General features: G+C 45.5%; 1 protein-coding gene across 4 annotated transcripts in view; it reads left to right on the plus strand.

Annotated features, from left to right (window-relative positions):
* Positions 1–20,973, plus strand: part of znf609a (zinc finger protein 609a) — a 198,748-nt gene that overhangs the window by 166,023 nt on the left and 11,752 nt on the right. For all 4 annotated transcript variants that reach the window (XM_014123959.3, XM_014123962.3, XM_014123960.3 and 1 more), the window contains 2 exons: positions 3,035–3,266; positions 20,198–20,285. In XM_014123959.3, coding sequence (XP_013979434.1) covers positions 3,035–3,266; positions 20,198–20,285 — 320 coding nt within the window. The remainder of the gene's footprint in view (positions 1–3,034; positions 3,267–20,197; positions 20,286–20,973) is intronic.

Consider the following 20,973-nt stretch of genomic DNA (forward strand, 5'->3'; position numbering starts at 1 on the left):
TGACGACAAGGGCCTTTAAGAGGCGGTCCCAGAGCTCCCTGGGCTGCTGGAGGCACCAGCTGCTGCTGCCTGCCGCTCCAATTAAAAGCTCCACTTCTCTCGGCTCAATTCATTAGGGAGCTTGTTGCTTACCGCCGAAACACGCGGCGAGAGTAACAATCCCAACAAACGGCCCCTAAAAAGTCCTTTTGTGACCGTCCTCGCCTACACCCCTCTCTCTAGTTTCTACAACTGCCCTTTCTCGAATGCTCGCTCACAATAGAGCCTCTTTGCCGAGTGGGCTGCCACCTGGAAGAGTCAAACAGAAGCGGTTATGTAAATACCTCATGTCATCCACCACCTAGGTGTAGAAGTCATTAATGGTGGTTTTATCGCCGACACGCGCGTATCGTTGCCCCTTCCGTGGTGGCAGCGTGTCAAACTCCCCCCCACGTTAGTGTGAAGTGTTCTTTTCAACATAGGTATTTTCTGTCACTCAGATAATGGCTTGTATTCACAAAAATCTCCTTTAATACAATGCTTTAAGACGCTTCAAATTTTGTGGAGTTAGTGTTTGCCTCTTCTTCAATTGTGTTGTATTTTACCATACACAGCAAGACGGGTTGGTTTTTATTCCAATTAATTAGGCTCGCCAGTCAGTAAGCAACGCTGTCATGGGGGGTTTGTTTGGAGCCTAATGAGGGTATGATGTAGAGTCAAGCTCATCAGTACTCGCATACTCGCAGCACATCTGTTGTTGTGTAAATTAGGCCGAAGCTCATGACAACTCACTGTAGCCTACACACCACCTTCCAAACATACAAGTCAACCTTGACATCACTTTAGCCTCTAGAGTACAAACAGTACTACACAATCCCTAAATAACAGGTGTGCTCTGAAAAGTTGACAACGTAAGCAGTGCCGTCACAGGGGTTTGCCTACGATAAGGGCGTACGTTCTCGAGAAATGAGTGCTGCGGATACTGGCTATGATTTCCATTAATACAGACAGAGGTATGTTTACTAGGTGGTTCGGTTGACTGACTGCCCCAGTAGTTTTCAGCACCCTGCTCCACTAGCTCCAGGGCTTATTGCGTTGTTTGTTCACAGGTCGTTGCCCCCCCCCCCCCCCCGGGAAAGTGGTGGGAACAAAGGGCCAGCCCTATTTTCTCTCTACAGTGGTGAGGGAGGCCATCTGCGGATTGGCCTTGATTGAACACATCCTCGTTGATTAGCCCTGCGTTTCAGCAGTGTGAAACGGCCCCATCAGCTCCTCCTTGGCTAGCTCCAGGATTTATTATGTTGGCGTCTGGAATCAGGAATCCGTCACAGCGCGACCTTCGCCTGGTTTCTCCAAGCAGTATTATCGTGTGTTCAACCTTTCTCTTGAAGCGCTTAACACACAGGCTTTTCCCAAAGGCTGTAAATTGAAACCAGGTTGACTGAAGTGGATTAGGGAGTCTCCGCTTGTGATGATAATCATTTGGTGGGTGCTTATATTTGTCTTATTTCACACATGTACAAGTGTGTGTTATACACGTGTGAGTTGGAAATGTGTTGTTCATATCCAACTCCCACTAAGACACCCTCGGAGAGTGGTGTCACGGCCAGGTTCAGCCATTATCACCGGTGACCCTGGAGAAATTAGAGTTAAGTGCCTTGCTCAAGGGCACATTGGAAGATTTTTCACCTTTGTCGGCTCAGGATTCGAACTAGACACCTTTCAGTTACTAGCACAATGCTCTAACCGTTAGGCCACCTGCCACCGTACATGCACCTTCCTCACTGCATTGTAAGTAAACACCAAACAATTGCAATGTCTTAAACAATTCTCCCTAAAGTCCCATCAATACTCTTGTTGAAATAGCATTCATACGATGGGTGTAATTTTAGGAGTAGTCTTACTTGTACATATTTTCACTTACCTCACGGAATGGCAGCTACTGTTAAGTAAATAGGAAGACCTCATTACATAAAGTATACGCTCATTGTTGACGTTTCTCACAACGTATGGATTGATCTACTGCACTGTTTTCTGTCTTCTTTGGTGTTTTGGTTTTGGTAACACCACTGTATGGAACATAAGTCTAGTACTGCAATGTCAGTCTGTTGTTCTCCCCGCTATGCTTGGGTTTGATTTCACGGTAAAAGAGATCTCTTACTAAATGCTGCACTTTCATGTGTGGGGCGAGTCAATAAACACCACTAATTAGATTGCCAAGTTGGCTCCCCGCGCAACCGTGAGCGACAACTAGCAATAACATTTGCAAAATCAAATGGCTTCAGAAACTGAGAAAAAAGAAAAGGAAAAAGGGTGCTTTATTACAGCCGTAGCTTATGTTTTAATGATTCAGTGCACTTAAATGTCCTCAGCCATGAATAATAATCATGGAGGATGGTAATGATCCCCACCATCAAGGTTAAATAAGCTAGCGGAGTACTACTTCCACCACGGCTCGCTGAATATGGCTGACTAGCTCACACAGCAGGAGAAGAAGGTATCCCAGCTAGACCCCCCCTAAAGCCAGCTCTTTAGATGAGGTGACTCTAGCCGATTCTCTTGTCCCAATAGTGGGTTGCAATGAGTGACCCGTGGACATGATCCAAACAAATCCAGATTCCCCCAGGATGAAATTTCCCTTTCAAAATAACCCAGGCATCCAGGCGGGTTCAGTGGGTTTGTGAGAGGCTGAGAGCTCAGGTCTGAAGGGGAAGCAGCACTGTCAGTGCTGCAGCTGAGCCAGTATGCTGAAGAGAAGGGGAGGGGGGCACCGCAGGGGGGTTTCAATTTCTATGACCCTCATCTTCAATGGGCAACATTGACACAGCAGGGGAAATGCCGCAGCTGCTGCCAACAACAAGCAAAGACTGCTACTGACTACCACTGTATTAGAGCATCTAGCCTAATCATTTCTTGCCACCCTACACATTTTGTTGTGCCTATCGTAATGTAGGCCGGCCCCCTTTGTGTGGACATAGACCACATTAAACATATCGATCTCAGCTTTGTTTATCACGTTATCTCTAATCAAAATTTCTCCTTTCTCCCGGTGCAGATGGAGTCTCTGGTCTCCACGCCCAGCCCTCCACCCCTCCATCTCCTGGCGCCGGTGGGCAACCGCAACGAAAGCATCGCCTCGCCCTGTGAGCAGATCATGGTGCGCACTCGCTCAGTGGCGTCCAACACGACGGACGTGGCCCTGGCCACTGATCCCGAGTGCCTGGGGCCCTGCGAGCCCGGGACCAGCGTCAACCTGGAGGGCATTGTCTGGCAGGAGACCGAAGACGGTAAGGACTGAACTCTGGGCAAAGGGAATACAGGGATAAACAATGTGTATGGATTTTTTTCTTCTTTTTGTGGAAAAAGGAAATGTTGGCTGGGATTTATTTCATGATGAACCCTAGTTCAGTGGTTTAAGTGTGTGCTCACCCACTGAAATCCTTCGGCCTATATTTTATGTAGGACGTCCCGATAAAAGGTCCAAGATGGAGGGGAAAAGCAAGATGTTCTGTTTTCGTTTATCCTCTGCCATAAATAGGCTTCATCTGGTATGAGAACTGTAAGCCCTCCTTGGATGAATAATTCATTGATTAATGCAAAAGAGACATTCTTCAAAGAGGTGCATTAGGCGGTTATTGTAGTTACACCATCGCCTACAATTGGAGCTAGCTTATCAGCATTCTGAGGGCCAAGGGTCTTGTCTGCTTCATTGTGTGTTCTCACAGTGAGCCGGTCTACCCTCAGTACTTTGCTCCTCTTCCCTCTTCACTCGCTTGGTAATGGAGAAAGGAAGCAGAGGCAGTCGACGACTCGACGAGAAATTGCCTCAGCCGCCTCCTCTTTTTCATCACCACCGGCAGCACTTAGCCATTACAGATTTGAAACCTCATTTCACAAAAGCTTCAGGTCTCTCATTGGGAGCAATTCCCCGGCGCAGGAACAGCTAGCCCGCCTGCTCCGACATGCTCTTCCCCCACAGGGCCGCTAATGTGTTTAAAGTGAAGGACTACTCAGCACACCAGACTGCCTTTAATGATTCAGCGCAGGGGTGGGAGAACACATGGCGCATCCACAGAGTTGCTTACAGTCACTTACAAACCTATCCGATTCCGGAGGAAGGGATAAAAGCAACGCACCCCCATCCTGATACTGAGTGAGGAGGTGCTATCTGCAAGCCACTTACTTCCAACCTCTTTAACGGCCATGAATAAATCAGGGCTCCGGAGTATCTGGAGTTTTATCGGGAAATACATCAACAGAGAGGATCCCAAGGGTGGCTAGCGCCGGGCTGGTCATTTATTCCCCCGCTAATGGCCCTGGTCAGGCTCGCAGCAGCGTATTCAAATGGCCGTGATTTCCTGGCAGCGAACGTTGCCAGGAGGCATTTCGCCGCAGGTGTGCTCGCGTACTCTCGCGCATTCCATCACCCCCACTGCCATGGTGTGACAACACAGTACGCGAACGAACGTGCTCACGCTGGAAATAGAATGCATATGACTGAATGAGAGAAAACAGACGGGCAGTGAGCGTCTATGGCATCATAGCGTGTCAAATTAGAAAGCAAGTCTATTTTTCTCACATCTACGCAGAGCAATGCTGGTAAAATAAGCAGATAAATTGCATGTGTCCTTTGTAGAAAAGGAATGAGAGGAATCATTATCATCTTCCCTATGCTAAGTAGACTAAAGATATAGTTTAAAATGTATTGGGCTGTAAGCTAAGGTTTATCAGTCAAATAGGCTATATATTTGAAAACAATTGCAGCCTACCTGTGTTGATTTCGATCGCATATAGGCTAGGCAGGCTATGGCTGGAATACTCAAGGACTCAAGAGAATACTGTTTACTGTATGTAGAAGAACAAGACTTGGTTGTTTATAAGGCAATGCTTGTCAAATGAGCAAATAAATTGCCAGAAAATAGACTATGCATTGTTACATCTGGAATTGTGACATGTATAGTTAAAGAGTGTCAATTTAGTGTTGATAAGTTTAACTGCCAGTGCCAACAATACATGTTTGTTTAAAAAAAAATTACGCTATGCCCATCTGTGTGGATTTCAATCGCAGGCATTCATTTCACGGTTGGAAAACTCGAGAAACTCAGATTTCAAAAGAGAATACTGTTATGTAGAAAGAACGAGACTCGCTAAATTCTTTATAACCTTCTCGGGTGTATTAGCTACAACTCTCCTCACACAGGCAGGTACGGACGCTACCATAGGACGTACAAGGTTAGTCAAAAGGAACACACAAGGGCTACATAGCGAACATAACAAATACAACTGTTTATTATGGATTGGCATGACAATAAAGTTGGCACGCGCTAGGCAGTGTACGTCGATTGACGCTCTCTCGCGCATACACATTTTGACGCAGTTGACAGCATTTCTCTGTGCGATTTCGGCTTAACTCACAGTTCACCCTGTGGCGGTTGCTGCGGGGGAGCTGAGAGATAGCGACAAGCTGGTTCTCATCCTCCTCATCCCATCCTCCCCTCTCCTATGTCCCCCGCCCTTCTTCCTCCTCTCCCTCTAGTATTGATTCAGTGGCTCGTTTGAGGCTGTCGCCGTGTGGCTCATACGGCATTAGCCGTCCCCCCCAGGACTCTTCCTACCGCAGCAGCAGCTCCCCCCCCTCGCCTGACAAACGCGGAGAGTAAGCACTGGGAGCAGCCTCTCAGATAAACAATAGGCCATCGACATCAGAGGCTCAACAGCATCTGCTTTAGAGCAGGAGAGAGACACAAGGAGAGCAGGCAAGGCAAGGTTACCCCCCCTCGGTGACATCATCTGCCTCTTCACGGATATCTAAGGCGCTAGAGGCTGGCGATTTAATACACGTCGTTAGTCAATATATGCGTATTTTCCCCCTTGTTGGTGTAATTGCACATCACTCAGCTCGTCAGCTCCGTATCCCCAGCTTCCTTAATTAAAGCTGGTCACATTGTTTTATTCATTCTCTAATAAAGGGGACCAACCTTTGCTAGGGATATTTGATTACCGAATGCTGACCTTCTTAGCCGTGCAGTATTTATTTTATTTTGCCATATAGATCAATGAGCAGCCCTATGCTGGACCTGACAGGGTGAATGAAGTGCAGGCTGGGGTGGAGGACGCACATGCATACACATGCTCATTTAACCCCCTAAGGTCGATGTTTGTGCCCCCGGGAAATCTAATATGCGTAATAAAAAAATCCCCAGAGAAATCTGTCAATTTAAACTGGAGATATCAGTATTTTTTGCATATCAGAAATGCATATCAAGCCTTCTATGTCACACTTCCCTTATCTGCAGTGAAAGGTGACAGAGCTAGAGCGTGTTTGTCAGACCATGAGACATCCAGAAAATCGGTTTTCTCACAAAATCGTCTGCAGCATCTGAACGGTTTGGCCTACAAACTATTATGGCCCCTCTGGAAAGATGAGACTCTCACAAACACGATGGTGTTCTCTGTTTTGTGACTGGTCTGAAGTCGGTACAGCTGATCTGCCAACTTTTGTCTGTAGCTTCCGAACAGTTATGGCTACACACTAATATGTATCCTTTAGATCTGTTATTCAATGCGTTAATAGAGACTAATAGCAGTAAGGCCAAAATAAAAAATGTCATACATTTTTTTTAAAGATTTTTGGGGGGGATACTTCAAACGCTCTTAATGTTTTATCAAATAGCAAAATAATACTTGGTATGACCTTCTTAAAACAATTCCATAGAGCTTAGTAGAACCCCCCTTCCCCCAGTTTAGACAGGGCTTAGACTCTTATGGGTTAAGCACAAACACACAGACACACACAGACACACTGTCAGTCAAACAGCCAGGGATGCCACACAAATCAAATCAAATCAAATTTATTTTTATATAGCCCTTCGTACATCAGCTGATATTCTCAAAGTGCTGTACAGAAACCCAGCCTAAAACCCCAAACAGCAAGCAAAGCATGTGAAAGAAGCACGGTGGCTAGGAAAAACTCCCTAGGAAAAACTCCCTAGAAAGGCCAAAAACCTAGGAAGAAACCTAGAGAGGAACCAGGCTATGAGGGGTGGCCAGTCCTCTTCTGGCTGTGCAGGGTGGATATTATAACAGAACATGGTCAAAATGTTAAAATGTTCATAAATGACCAGCATGGTCAAATAATAATAATAATCATAGTAGTTGTCGAGGGTGCAACAAGCACGTCCGGTGAACAGGTCAGGGTTCCATAGCCGCAGGCAGAACAGTTGAAACTGGAGCAGCAGCACGGCCAGGTGGACTGGGGACAGCAAGGAGTCATCATACCAGGTAGTCCTGAGGCATGGTCCTAGGGCTCAGGTCCTCCGAGAGAAAGACAGAGAAAGAGAGAATTAGAGAGAGCATATTTAAATACACACAGGACACCGGATAAGACAAGAGAAATACTCCAGATGTAACAGACTGACCCTAGCCCCCCGACACATAAACTACTGCAGCATAAATACTGGAGGCTGAGACAGGAGGGATCAGAAGACACTGTGGCCCCATCCGATGATACCCCCGGACAGGGCCAAACAGGCAGGATATAACCCCACCCACTTTGCCAAAGCACAGCCCCCACACCACTAGAGGGATGTCTCCAACCACCAACTTACCGTCCTAAGACAAGGCCGAGGGGGGGGGGGGGGGGGGCGCCAACCCAGACAGGAAGACCACGTCAGTGACTCAACCCACTCAAGTGACGCACCCCTCCCATGGACGGCATGGAAGAACACCAGTAGGCCAGTGACTCATCCTCTGTAAAAGGGTTAGAGGCAGAGAATCCCAGTGGAAAGAGGGGAACCGGCAAGGCAGAGACAGCAAGGGCGGTTCGTTGCTCCAGCCTTTCCGTTCACCTTCACACTCCTGGGCCAGACTATACTTAATCATAGGACCTACTGAAGAGATAAGTCTTCAGTAAAGACTTAAAGGTTGAGACTGAGTCTGCGTCTCTCACATTGGTAGGCAGACCATTCCATAAAAATGGAGCTCTATAGGAGAAAGCCCTACCTCCAGCCGTTTGCTTAGAAATTCTAGGGACAATTAGGAGGCCTGCGTCTTGTGACCGTAGCGTACGTGTAGGTATGTACGGCAGGACCAAATCGGAAAGATAGGTAGGAGCAAGCCCATGTAATGCTTTGTAGGTTAGCAGTAAAACCTTGAAATCAGCCCTTGCCTTAACAGGAAGCCAGTGTAGGGAGGCTAACACTGGAGTAATATGATCAAATTTTTTGGTTCTAGTCAGGATTCTAGCAGCCGTATTTAGCACTAACTGAAGTTTATTTAGTGCTTTATCCGGGTAGCCGGAAAGTAGAGCATTGCAGTAGTCCAGCCTAGAAGTAACAAAAGCATGGATTAATTTTTCTGCGTCATTTTTGGACAGAAAATTTCTGATTTTTGCAATGTTACGTAGATGGAAAAAAGCTGTCCTTGAAACAGTCTTGATATGTTCTTCAAAAGAGAGATCAGGGTCCAGAGTAACGCCGAGGTCCTTCACAGTTTTATTTGAGACGACTGTACAACCATCCAGATTAATTGTCAGATTCAACAGAAGATCTCTTTGTTTCTTGGGACCTAGAACAAGCATCTCTGTTTTGTCCGAGTTTAAAAGTAGAAAGTTTGCAGCCATCCACTTCTTTATGTCTGAAACACAGGCTTCTAGCGAGGGCAATTTTGGGGCTTCACCATGTTTCATTGAAATGTACAGCTGTGTGTCGTCCGCATAGCAGTGAAATTTAACATTATGTTTTCGAATGACATCCCCAAGAGGTAAAATATATAGTGAAAACAATAGCGGTCCTAAAACGGAACCTTGAGGAACACCGAAATTTACAATTGATTTGTCAGAGGACAAACCATTCACAGAGACAAACTGATATCTTTCCGACAGATAAGATCTAAACCAGGCCAGAACTTGTCCATGTAGACCAATTTGGGTTTCCAATCTCTCCAAAAGAATGTGGTGATCGATGGTATCAAAAGCGGCACTAAGATCTAGGAGCACGAGGACAGATGCAGAGCCTCGGTCTGACGTCATTAAAAGGTCATTTACCACCTTCACAAGTGCAGTCTCAGTGCTATGATGGGGTCTAAAACCAGACTGAAGCGTTTCGTATACATTGTTTGTCTTCAGGAAGGCAGTCAGTTGCTGTGCAACAGCTTTTTCTAAAATTTTGGAGAGGAATGGAAGATTCGATATAGGCCGATAGTTTTTTATAATTTCTGGATCAAGATTCGGCTTTTTCAAGAGAGGCTTTATTACTGCCACTTTTAGTGAGCTTGGTACACATCCGGTGGATAGAGAGCCGTTTATTATGTTCAACATAGGAGGGCCAAGCACAGGAAGCAGCTCTTTCAGTAGTTTAGTTGGAATAGGGTCCAGTATGCAGCTTGAGGGTTTGGAGGCCATGATTATTTTCATCATTGCGTCAAGAGATATAGTACTAAAACACTTTAGTATCTCCCTTGATCCTAGGTCCTGGCAGAGTTGTGCAGACTCAGGACAATGGAGCTTTGGAGGAATACCCAGATTTAAAGAGGAGTCTGTAATTTGCTTTCTAATGATCATGATCTTTTCCTCAAAGAAGTTCATAAATTTATTACTGCTGAAGTGAAAGCCATCCTCCATTTGCGAAGGCTGCTTTTTAGTTAGCTTTGCGACAGTATCAAAAAGAAATTTCGGATTGTTCTTATTTTCCTCAATTAAGTTGGAAAAATAGGATGATCGAGCAGCAGTAAGGGCTCTTCGATACTGCACGGTACTGTCTTTCCAAGCTAGTCGGAAGACTTCCAGTTTGGTGTGGCGCCATTTCCGTTCCAATTTTCTGGAAGCTTGCTTCAGAGCTCGTGTATTTTCTGTATACCAGGGAGCTAGTTTCTTATGACAGATGTTTTTAGTTTTTAGGGGTGCAACTGCATCTAGGGTATTTCGCAAGGTTAAATTGAGTTCCTCGGTTAGGTGGTTAACTGATTTTTGTCCTCTGACGTCCTTGGGTAGGCAGAGGCAGTCTGGAAGGGCATCAAGGAATCTTTGGGTTGTCTGAGAATTTATAGCACGACTTTTAATGCTCCTTGGTTGGGGTCTGAGCAGATTATTTGTTGCAATTGCAAACGTAATAAAATGGTGGTCCGATAGTCCAGGATTATGAGGAAAAACATTTAGATCCACAACATTTATTCCATGGGACAAAACTAGGTCCAGAGTATGACTGTGGCAGTGAGTAGGTCCAGAGACATGTTGGACAAAACCCACTGAGTCGATGATGGCTCCGAAAGCCTTTTGGAGTGGGTCTGTGGACTTTTCCATGTGAATGTTAAAGTCACCAAAAATTAGAATATTATCTGCTATGACTACAAGATCCGATAGGAATTCAGGGAACTCAGTGAGGAACACTGCATATGGCCCAGGAGGCCTATAAACAGTAGCTATAAAAAGTGAGTGAGTAGGCTGCATAGATTTCATGACTAGAAGCTCAAAAGACGAAAACGTCATTGTTGTTTTTTTTTTTGTAAATTGAAATTTGCTATCGTAAATGTTAGCAACACCTCCGCCTTTGCCGGATGCACGGGGGGTATGGTCACTAATGTAACCTGGGGGTGAGGCCTCATTTAACACAGTAAATTCATCAGGCTTAAGCCATGTTTCAGTCAGGCCAATCACATCAAGATTATTATCAGTGATTAGTTCATTGACTATAACTGCCTTGGAAGTGAGGGATCTAACATTAAGTAACCCAATTTTGAGATGTGAGGTATCACAATCTCTTTCAATAATGGCAGGAATGGAGGAGGTCTTTATACTAGTGAGATTGCTAAAGCGAACACCGCCATTTTTAATTTTGCCCAACCTAGATCGAGGCACAGACACGGTCTCAATGGGGAAAGCTGAGCTGACTACGCTGACTGTGCTAGTGGCAGACTCCACTAAGCTGGCAGGCTGGCTAACAGCCTGCTGCCTGGCCTGCACCCTCTGCTTGCTGGGAAGAGTGAGAAAAAACGTCAGGAAGAGAGGAGTGGCATTTGGCGGCAACGCTGGGACTGAAATAATGAAAATCCTGCTGGGATTAGACCCTGACCCCCGGGGGGTCATGTTGTAGCGTCGTCAACCCGTTCCAGGCCCCCCACATGCTGCTGCTGATGCTTCCAAAATGTCAGGGGTACGCGCAATGCCGTCGTGGGTAACGCCAAATAATATATATATATATTTTTTATTTTATTCACATTTTCAAACAGTCCATTTATATTTCCCAACAGGGCTATACATTTGGGTGAGGTTTTTCTCTCGCCTGAGTTGCCTTGTTTCACTTCCAAAAATAAAATGAAACCATCTAGTGTTCAACGAAATAACAACACAATGTCAAATACAGGTAGCCTAGTCAAATAATTAACATCGAATCACATTAACCGTTACTCTCTCGCAGGAATTCCACTAACGGTCCGTATGTAGCCAAACGTAGCTGCTGCTCATGTTGGTATCTGTACTGATGGCGCAAAAGCCTTGACAGGGAGACATAGTGGAGAGGTAACGCGTGTGCAAGCAGTTGCTCCCGACGCCACTTGGGTACACTGCAGCATCCACCGAGAGGCTCTTGCTGCCAAGGGAATGCCTGACAGCTTGAAAGACGTTTTGGACACTACAGTGAAAAAGGTTAACTTTGTTAACCTGTTGGGTCTAGGGGGCAGCATTTGCACGTCTGGATAAAAAAAATGTACCCGATTTAATCTGGTTACTAATCCTACCCAGTAACTAGAATATGCATATACTTATTATATATGGATAGAAAACACTCTAAAGTTTCCAAAACTGTTTGAATGGTGTCTGTGAGTATAACAGAACTCATTTGGCAGGCAAAACCCTGAGACATTTTCTGACAGGAAGTGGATACCTGATGTGTTGTATTGACTTTAAACCTATCCCATTGAAAAACACAGGGGTTTAGGAATATTTTGGCACTTCCTATTGCTTCCACTAGATGTCACCAGCCTTTACAAAGTGTTTTGAGTCTTCTGGAGGGAGATCTGACCGAACAAGAGCCATGGAACGGTGATGTCCCATTAGACACCTGGCGCGCTACTTCATGTTGGGTACCCTCGTTCCAATACGTTATAAAAGACTATGCATTCGTCCACCTTGAATATTATTCATGTTCTGGTTAAAAAAGGCCCTAATGATTTATGCTATACAACGTTTGACATGTTTGAACGAACGGAAATATAGTTTTTCCCCTCGTTCATGACGAGAAGTCCGGCTGGCTTACATCATGTGCTAACGAGACGGAGATTTTTGGACATAAATGATGAGCTTTTTTGAACAAAACTACATTCGTTATGGACCTGTGATACCTGGAAGTGACATCTGATGAAGAGAATCAAAGGTAATGGATTATTTACATAGTATTTTCGATTTTAGATCTCCCCAACATGACGTCTAGTCTGTATCGCAACGCGTATTTTTCTGGGCACAGTGCTCAGATTATTGCAAAGTGTGATTTCCCAGTAAGGTTATTTTTAAATCTGGCAAGTTGATTGCGTTCAAAAGATGTAAATCTATAATTCTTTAAATGACAATATAATATTTTACCAATGTTTTCTAATTTTAATTATTTAATTTGTGACGCTGACTTGACTGCCGGTTATTGGAGGGAAACGATTTCCTCAACATCAATGCCATAGTAAAACGCTGTTTTTGGATATAAATATCAACTTGATAGAACTAAAAATGCATGCATTGTCTAACATAATGTCCTAGGAGTGTCATCTGATGGAGATTGTAAAAGGTTAGTGTATCATTTTAGCTGGTTTTATGGTTTTGGTGACCCTGTCTTTGACTTGACAAAACATTACACACAACTCTTGTAAATGTACTGTCCTAACATACTCTAAATTTATGCTTTCGCCGTAAAACCTTTTTGAAATCGTAAAACGTGGTTAGATTAAGGAGATGTTTATCTTTCAAATGGTGTAACATAGTTGTATTTTTGAAAAATTTGAATTTTGACATTTATTTGGATTCAAATTTGCCGCTCTTGAAATGCACCTGCTGTTGATGGAGTGCACCACGGGTGGCACGCTAGCGTCCCACCTAGCCCCAAGAGGTTAAAGCAACGTCCCTGAACACTCATGTATTTTCTGCACTGTGCAATGATATGGGCAGCGACCATGTAACGCTTTTACAACATACAGAAGGGCGCTGGTTATCAAGGGGCAAAGTATTGACACGTTTTTTTAAATTGAGAGACGAGCTTAAAGTTTTCTTTACTAACCATCATTTTAACTTCTGACCACTAGCATGATGACGAGTTTCTCACACGACTGGCCTATCTGGGTGATGTTTTTTCTTGCCTGAATCATCTGAATCTAAGATTACAGGGACTCTCCGCAACTATATTCAATGTGCGGGACAAAATTGAGGCTATGATTAAGAAGTTGGAGCTCTTCTCTGTCTGCATTAACAAGGACAAAACACAGGTCTTTCCATCATTGTATGATGTTTTCTTTGCAAATGAACTCAAGCTTACGGACAATGTCAAATGTGATATAGCGAAGCACATGAGTGAGTTGGGTGCGCAATTACGCAGGTACTTTCCCGAAACGGATGACACAAGCAACTGGATTCATTTTCCCTTTCATGCCCTGCCTCCAGTCCACTTACCGATATCAGAACAAGAGAGCCTCATCGAAATTGCGACAAGCGGTTCTGTGAAAATTGAATTTAATCAGAAGCCACTGCCAGATTTGTGGATTGGGCTGCGCTCAGAGTATCCTGCCTTGGCAAATCGCGCTGTTAAGACACTGATGCCCTGCAACCACATACCTATGTGAGAGTGGATTCTCAGCCCTCACTAGCATGAAAACTAAATACAGGCACAGACTGTGTGGAAAATGATTTAAGACTGAGACTCTCTCCAATACAACCAAACACTGCAGAGTTATGTGCATCCTTTCGAGCACACCCTTCTCATTAACCTGTGGTGAATTATTCACAATGTTTGATGAACAAATATGCTTTTATATGTAAGATGGTGCTAGAGGGGGTACGCAGCTGGAGGCTGAATGTTTGAAGGGGTACGGGACTATAAAAAGTTTGGGAACCACTGCTCTAAAAGTTTAGCGCCCTTATAGTGCCGCCCAAAAAAGCCTCCACCCCACCCCACCACCACTCCCCTCACGGCAGGGCCGGCTGGCACTAAATGCCAGGGAGAACACAAGCAGACAGTGTGCCAACACAGTGCAGGCAGTGCCCACAGTGCCCACACCAATGACCCGGCAGCAGACCTCTGTCAGAGGTTTGAGAGCAACTAAGAGAAATGGCCAAGACCCACGCCCCCGCTGTGGGATTGCCATGGCTACGAGCGTCTGCACCCGGCCATATTTTTATTTAATGTGTTAAGATTTGGAGATTAAGTCAACATTGAACGCACGCCAGCTTTTTTTGCTGAAGAATTTCATGTGGTTTGGATAAAGAATGGTGAAAAAATGTGCAAGAGGAGGGAATGGAGAGTTGAGCAGTGGAGAGGGCTGTGGGGAGTGAAATGTTTATTGTTGGAGCACTGCCACGCTGTTTGAAACAATTGGTTGCGAAGCCCGCAAAGAGGCAGCTCTGGGCCTCACAGCTGAGAAAGCCCTTCTAGCTCAGAGCTCAAAATTCAGCCTTGTCACTCGGTCCAACCTGGCTTGTCAGAAAGTCCCATGAGATGTTACTACAGAGAGAACAGCTGGTACCGCTGCTTGCTATTGTCCCTGTCCACTAAGAATGTAATGATGATGGAAACTGTGAATGTCTAGTTTGTCTATGTAGGCGAGCCGGTCTGAACAGACAAATGCACGCACACACACTGCGAGGAGCCCTGAGGGGATTCTGCAGTTTCCCTGGCATTTATTCACTCGGTGGTTCGTGTGTCAGTGAAGCCCGCTCGAAGCATGCTCGCTACTCATCCACTACACCCCTCAGTCTTTCACTCTGCCTCTCCCAGAGCTGTGGTTTTGGCCTCCGCTCTCAGCTCTCTCTTTCTTTTTCAATCAGTCTTCCCCATCTGTCCAGTTAGACCTCCCTTCATTCCATCCATGGTCTTTCTCACTCGTTCTTGGGTTCGGACCAACCCGCAGCGAGGCAGCTAGCCAACCCTAGTGTACATTCAACCTAGTCCAGCACAGCCCCAACCCAGCCCCGCTGCACTAGACAGTTTTTGAATGAAAATTGACACTGGCCGGATGACAATTTCCCCCCCCCCCTGTTGACAACTCAATGATTTTCATACGCATACTAAAACAGCTAGTTTGGGGTGGGAGGTCAACTCTGCGAATACAGTGGCTTATGTGTTAGTTAGATGTTGACATTTTGAGATGGACCCAGATTAAAGGTGTACAGCCTGTGTGGTCAATGGCTAGACACATGAGAGCGGTTAATAAGGACAACAGGGAGCGGGCAGGAGACAGTCAGGCCCTTAAAGGAACTGAAAAAAGAGGAGCTATTCTCTCTCTCTCCTCTTCCCATTAAGCGGGTCACTCAGCTGTGCTGAATGACTAGTGGGGTGATTACAAAAGAGGAGCTCTCTCCAGTGGGAGACCCCCACACCCTGGTCATGTGATCCCGCTAGTCAGAGGAGGCAGTGGCCGTAGCCGACGCGACACAGGGTCAAGACCTTATTGACGTCACGGATATGTTGTGTATGGCAACTTCACCCTATCCATTTGCTGACGCTTGCTGAGATGGTATATTTTAATTTGTTCCTGAGGTAAACAAGTTTACATCGTCTACCTACTCAGATGTCAGTTATTAGGCTACGCCCAATTATTTGAACAAAAATAGGAGAAGCACCAATGTGGCCTGAAGTATCCATATTGGCACGATTACAGAGACACATTTAATTGAAGTGCCGTATTGTGTTAACCCTTACAAAAAATATAGCCGTTTGGAAACTGCAGTAAAAGTGCTGTAACTGCAGTCGACTGTGGTATTTTGGACGCAGTAATTGCGGAAATAACTGCAGTTATACTGCATTGTACTGCAGTTAAACTGCACTCTTGACTTCAATCTTTTTTCGTAAGGGAAGGCTTTGTCCTTATTGGAACAAGATAATAACATGATCACTTTTGAAAGCCCAGCACCACCACAGATTTCAGCTCTAAGCACCAAAGTCAAAGCTATAATGTTCTAGCTAGCTTTGTGTGTGGGAGAGCGTAATCCAATGCCACAGAAAGGCTGAGTCACTATGGTGGAGTTTATCAGTTACCATTTAACAGGGAAGGGATATTATTCATTTATCCCTGCAGTTGATCACCACTGTTCCTTCTCCCCTCCTCACTTGAGCAAACAGATTAAGGCCTTTATCAAACACTCATAATCCTGTCTCACTCTTGTCAGCACTGTCAAAGATATTAAATAATCCCACACAGCTCCCGTCATTACAATGCCTTTTAGACAGCCATTAAGAACATAAACTCGCTGTCTTTCAGGCTGGATAGGACTGTGCACTAGCGGGTGACAATAACACAGGCCCTTTTCTCGCCCTTCCTCCATTTACATAGATGGCTTTTGTCCACTGTAGTCTATTTGACCTGCAGTTGGTGAATGGATAAAGTATAATACGACAAGTTAAATGAGAATGGTGCCTGGTAGCAGGGGTCACAGTGCCTGGGGGCCTCCGAGGACCTACAGACTTGACCCACCGTGGGGTAGGGGGGCCTCAAGGGTGCAAGGGAGGAGGATTACGGGGGCCATGCCCACCCATTAATGAAAGGGCGTCCACCGGGGTAAAGATTATTAAACTGGTGACCCAGTCAGGAGAGGCCCCCGGACCCCCAGGCTCCCTCTGGGAGCTTGTCAGCTCTTTGTTGCCATTAGGGAGGCCTTTGATGGGGGAGGCGAGGAGGGGTTAGGGGAGCAGGGCTGGAGGTGGTGGTGGAGGTGGTCTTTGTTGTTCTGCGGGGGTAGTGGGAGGGAAGGGATGTGAAATGACAAGGTTCCTAGCTTCTGCACTTAAGAATCAACATGGGGGCAACCGGTTCATGTCTCTCCTAGCTTCTTTCTCACTCAGTGCATCTCGCCATTTCACTTTGTTTGTGCTCTTTTCTGTCTTACATTTCTCTTTCTCTTTTGCCCTTGTCTACTTACTCTTTCTGGACCTTTCTGGTTCCTCAGTTTGATACAAATGTGCCAGGCTAACGCAGAGGTTTTTAGCAAACAGTGGGAAGGGGATAAACCAAGATGGAGCAGGTGGGGGATTTAGAGATTTCAGAGGGGGGTTGGTTGCCTAGTTCACAGAGACTACTTGACTCCTTCACACATCCACTCACACACACCCTTATAAAGTCCTGAAAGACATGAAGAAGGAAAAGGAATTGCCCCCAAATCCTCCAACCCTATCCGGAGATCTGCTCTTTATGCTCTCTGGATGAGTAAAACCCCGGCGAGCTGAGCTTTTTGTCTGAGTTTGGGCTTGTCTGCCGCTCCAGTTTGCTGCTCTTGGCAAGCGCAGTCTGCTGAGAGGTATGCAAAACAGCCTCTGACAGTCCCACACCGCAACTATGAAAAAAAACAGCCAGGCGTTCTCTCTCTCTCCACAATGAGTAACTCTCCAACAGGACTGTCTCACTTATACAAGCCCTACACACCCCAGGCAGACTCGCTGGGAGGGGAAATGCATCTGCACACGGAGAGAAAGAGAGAGACTGACACACATTTGTATTGTTAGCCTGAGAAGACTTAATGTTGCGTAGTCTCCCTCCGTGTTCAGACTCTGTTCTGTTCTGGGAAGGTTCAGTGCCTGGGGGTTATGTGTAGTGTGGAAGTGAGTTTTTTTTTTTTATAATTGAAAAACTCCCCAGTGCTTGTGTGGTGGGTCACCTGGTCCTTTGTAGCTCAGTTGGTAGCGCATGGCGCTTGTAAGGCCAGGGTAGTGGGTTCAATCCCTGGGAAATGTATGCGCGCATGACTAAGTCGCTTTGGGTAAAAGCGTCTGCTAAATGGCATTATATTATACTAAAGCTAGGCTAATGCTACAACAGATGGAGACTAGTCATCTCTGAATTTTCTCATTGTCCAGTGCGCCAGCCAGCCAGCCCTTCCCCCACCGCAACCCCGCCCTTATCTCTTCAGTGAGGAATAAACTCGTAATCTGTCGAAGCTCAACATGCGGAAGTACGGCGATCACTTTGTTTACATCTTTGCTTTGTGTGAGTCTTATTGGTTTCACACTCTAATGAGTTTATATCTTCACTAAGTGAAAGACCAGGGTAAGAACAATGGCTTTGCGGGTCGAGAAACCGGCATAATTTCCAGCAACAACTACTGCATTCCAAGCTCAAAAAGGAGACAGAGGCAGGGGCCGAGAGCTCGCAGAGCTTCTAAAAACGGAATTAGTCTTCAAGACGCTGTCAGACATGTGGCTTTTAATGCTGGCAGACTCGGGTTACCACCAACGACTTATCTGGCACACAGAGGTCACTATCAGGGGAGAGGATTGACCTGAGCTGCAGGCTTTCAGGCCTGAAAAGCAGCACTGTCTGGCCTTTTTTTACCACTTGTTTTCCCCCTCACGCTGTGGCTACGAGAACATAGGCTAGGTTATACTTATTCATATACACACACACACGCAGCTCACACACTTCAACCCACACCTGTGTTTTTACAATTATGTATGTGAATTTAGGGACTTCCCTCACCTGCGTAAAGCACTTATGTGATTTCAGGGACTACATGAATGGTGTGTGTAATAAGCTCAGAAATGGACCGAATCAGATTTATTTAGATTTTTTTTATGCCTTGGCTCAGACTTTCTTTACGAGGCTCCGGTGTTGAACATCAGCGTTGCAGGCCATTTGAAATAACATTTGCGCGCCAGAGTAAATGACATGGAATTGGCAGAGGGCTTTGTTTGTCTTGCATGGTTACCTTTCCAGCAACGCGCTGATGTCATGCTAACTGATCGCAGATGGGATAATTGCTACTAAGGCGGTTCTGTGTAACGTCTGCCTGGACATAAACTCGCGCACATTTATCATTGTTTGTTTGAACGGTTTGTCTCGTTGAAAATAAATGTTTTTCTCATTGTAACATCGTGAACTTTTTGTTCTATTGCCGTTTTGCTGCTCTGACAAAAACCATGCACGGCATATAATAGTGAAAATCTATTGGAATGGTTGTAAAACGTTGGACAGCTATTGGCTATTCAGTTAATTGTTCATATTCCCTTTCTTGAAACCAAAACAATATTGTACACTTGAGTTAAGCAACATTATCTTGAATGTGCTGTGTAAACACTATCATTGTGACTGAGATTTATGAGAGAAGCTGCTAAGGCAAAACGGTCGGTTGACTGAGTTCAGGTCAATTATGAAAGACAAGCCCTCGGGGGAATGTCTCAATGAAATGGAGTGTGTGTGTGTGTGTGTGTGTGTGGTAGTGATTCTATGGAAGCTCATCCTGTGATACCAACTGCCCCCTAGTGGTCCAAGAGCGCGTGGCAGTTTCTCTCAGCAGCCAAGCGCACAGATGAGCCGAGCCTCAACCCTCCACTCCCCCTCACTCTTCTAGTATCAAAGTGTCTGCCATCCAATGCGCAAACCATTCGAGAGACAAATTGAAGGCGACAGACCTGGGCTCTCACGACCAGGGAACTCTTTTATATGCCTCAGCTGTTTCCTTCCCCGACACGAAAATACATTTTTTCTTTTTCTTTCTGTGGAGCCTCTGCAGTCTGCAGGCAGCAATGTCAGATGGAGGACACCATGCCCCTGTTTTTTTTCCCTCCTCATTCGTCCCTCGCTCAGCTGCATACAAATGGCCGTCTGTCAGTGTACTGTGCTGCTCTTAGGCTGTAATCAGGAACTGCTCTGTTCTAATGGAGGGGGGAGGTGTGTTTGTTAGCAGTTCCGACAGGGAAACCAGCATGCAGCATGCTGAATACTAAACAGTCCCACTATTTTATTCAATACTCTGAGATGCCATTCATTTCAGATTGACCTGCATGTTGCTTAGTGCTGTCTTTTCGCTTTAGGAATTTATATGAAACCAACGATAAGTATGACATATTTTAGTACGGTGTTGTATGTTTACCAGTCTATACTGTGTACAATATATACGTATTTTTGCTAATAATTAGCGGCGCGATTTATATGATCTGTTTGTGTGTGTGTGTTGCGTGGTGGTTTAGACTCTTGGCTGATGGAGGACATGAGATGACAATTTATTCATTACTCATCGTGCCCCCTTTCCTCCTCCTCCCAGGTATGCTGGTGGTAAATGTGACCTGGAGAAACAAGACCTATGTGGGAACCCTCCTTGACTGCACAAGGCACGACTGGGCCCCGCCAAGGTAAGCATACAGTAACTCAAATACACACACACACACACACACACACACACACACACACACACACACACTCACAAAACATACAAACCCACGCATGCACACACACGTTCAAACAGAACATGCAGTCTGTCAGACACTTGAAAATAGACAGATATTGGTATGAAGGGCCTCGGGGGTAGATTTTCCCCCATAGCTTTTCTTGTCCTCGGAGCCAGCCGTTATGAATGAAATATCATAGGGTAACGTCTCAGAAGCCCCCGCTGACACAGGAGTTTTCAAATGCAACATCAGGGGTTGGATAGATTTTTCTCCTCTGCCATCGATCCTGTCAAGAGGCACCATACAGCTAGCTGGCTGAGCCTTTCACAGACTTCGACTAAACACGTGCAATGACTGGGTGCCAGCAGCAGCGGCGCAAGTCTCCTATGCTTATGCACGAGTGAAGTGAGTTCGGGGAAAAACTGAAAATATGCATCTCATAAATACTTTTCCCATACAAACGTTTTATGTCTCAGAATCAAATAAGCTTCCCAAAAATAACATGGTGAACGTTTATTTTGATTGACAATTTTTGTGCGTTTATCAGAATCCCATCAGGTAGCCTGATTTTCAGATGTGTCATGTAAACAAGAATATTAGAGAAATTGTTCTTCTTGCAAAGCATTTCTGACACTGCCAGAACTTAAGCGTC

The sequence above is a fragment of the Salmo salar genome, chromosome 10, assembly GCF_965601325.2.
Source record: "Salmo salar chromosome 10, fSalSal1, whole genome shotgun sequence".
NCBI lineage: Eukaryota > Metazoa > Chordata > Actinopteri > Salmoniformes > Salmonidae > Salmo > Salmo salar.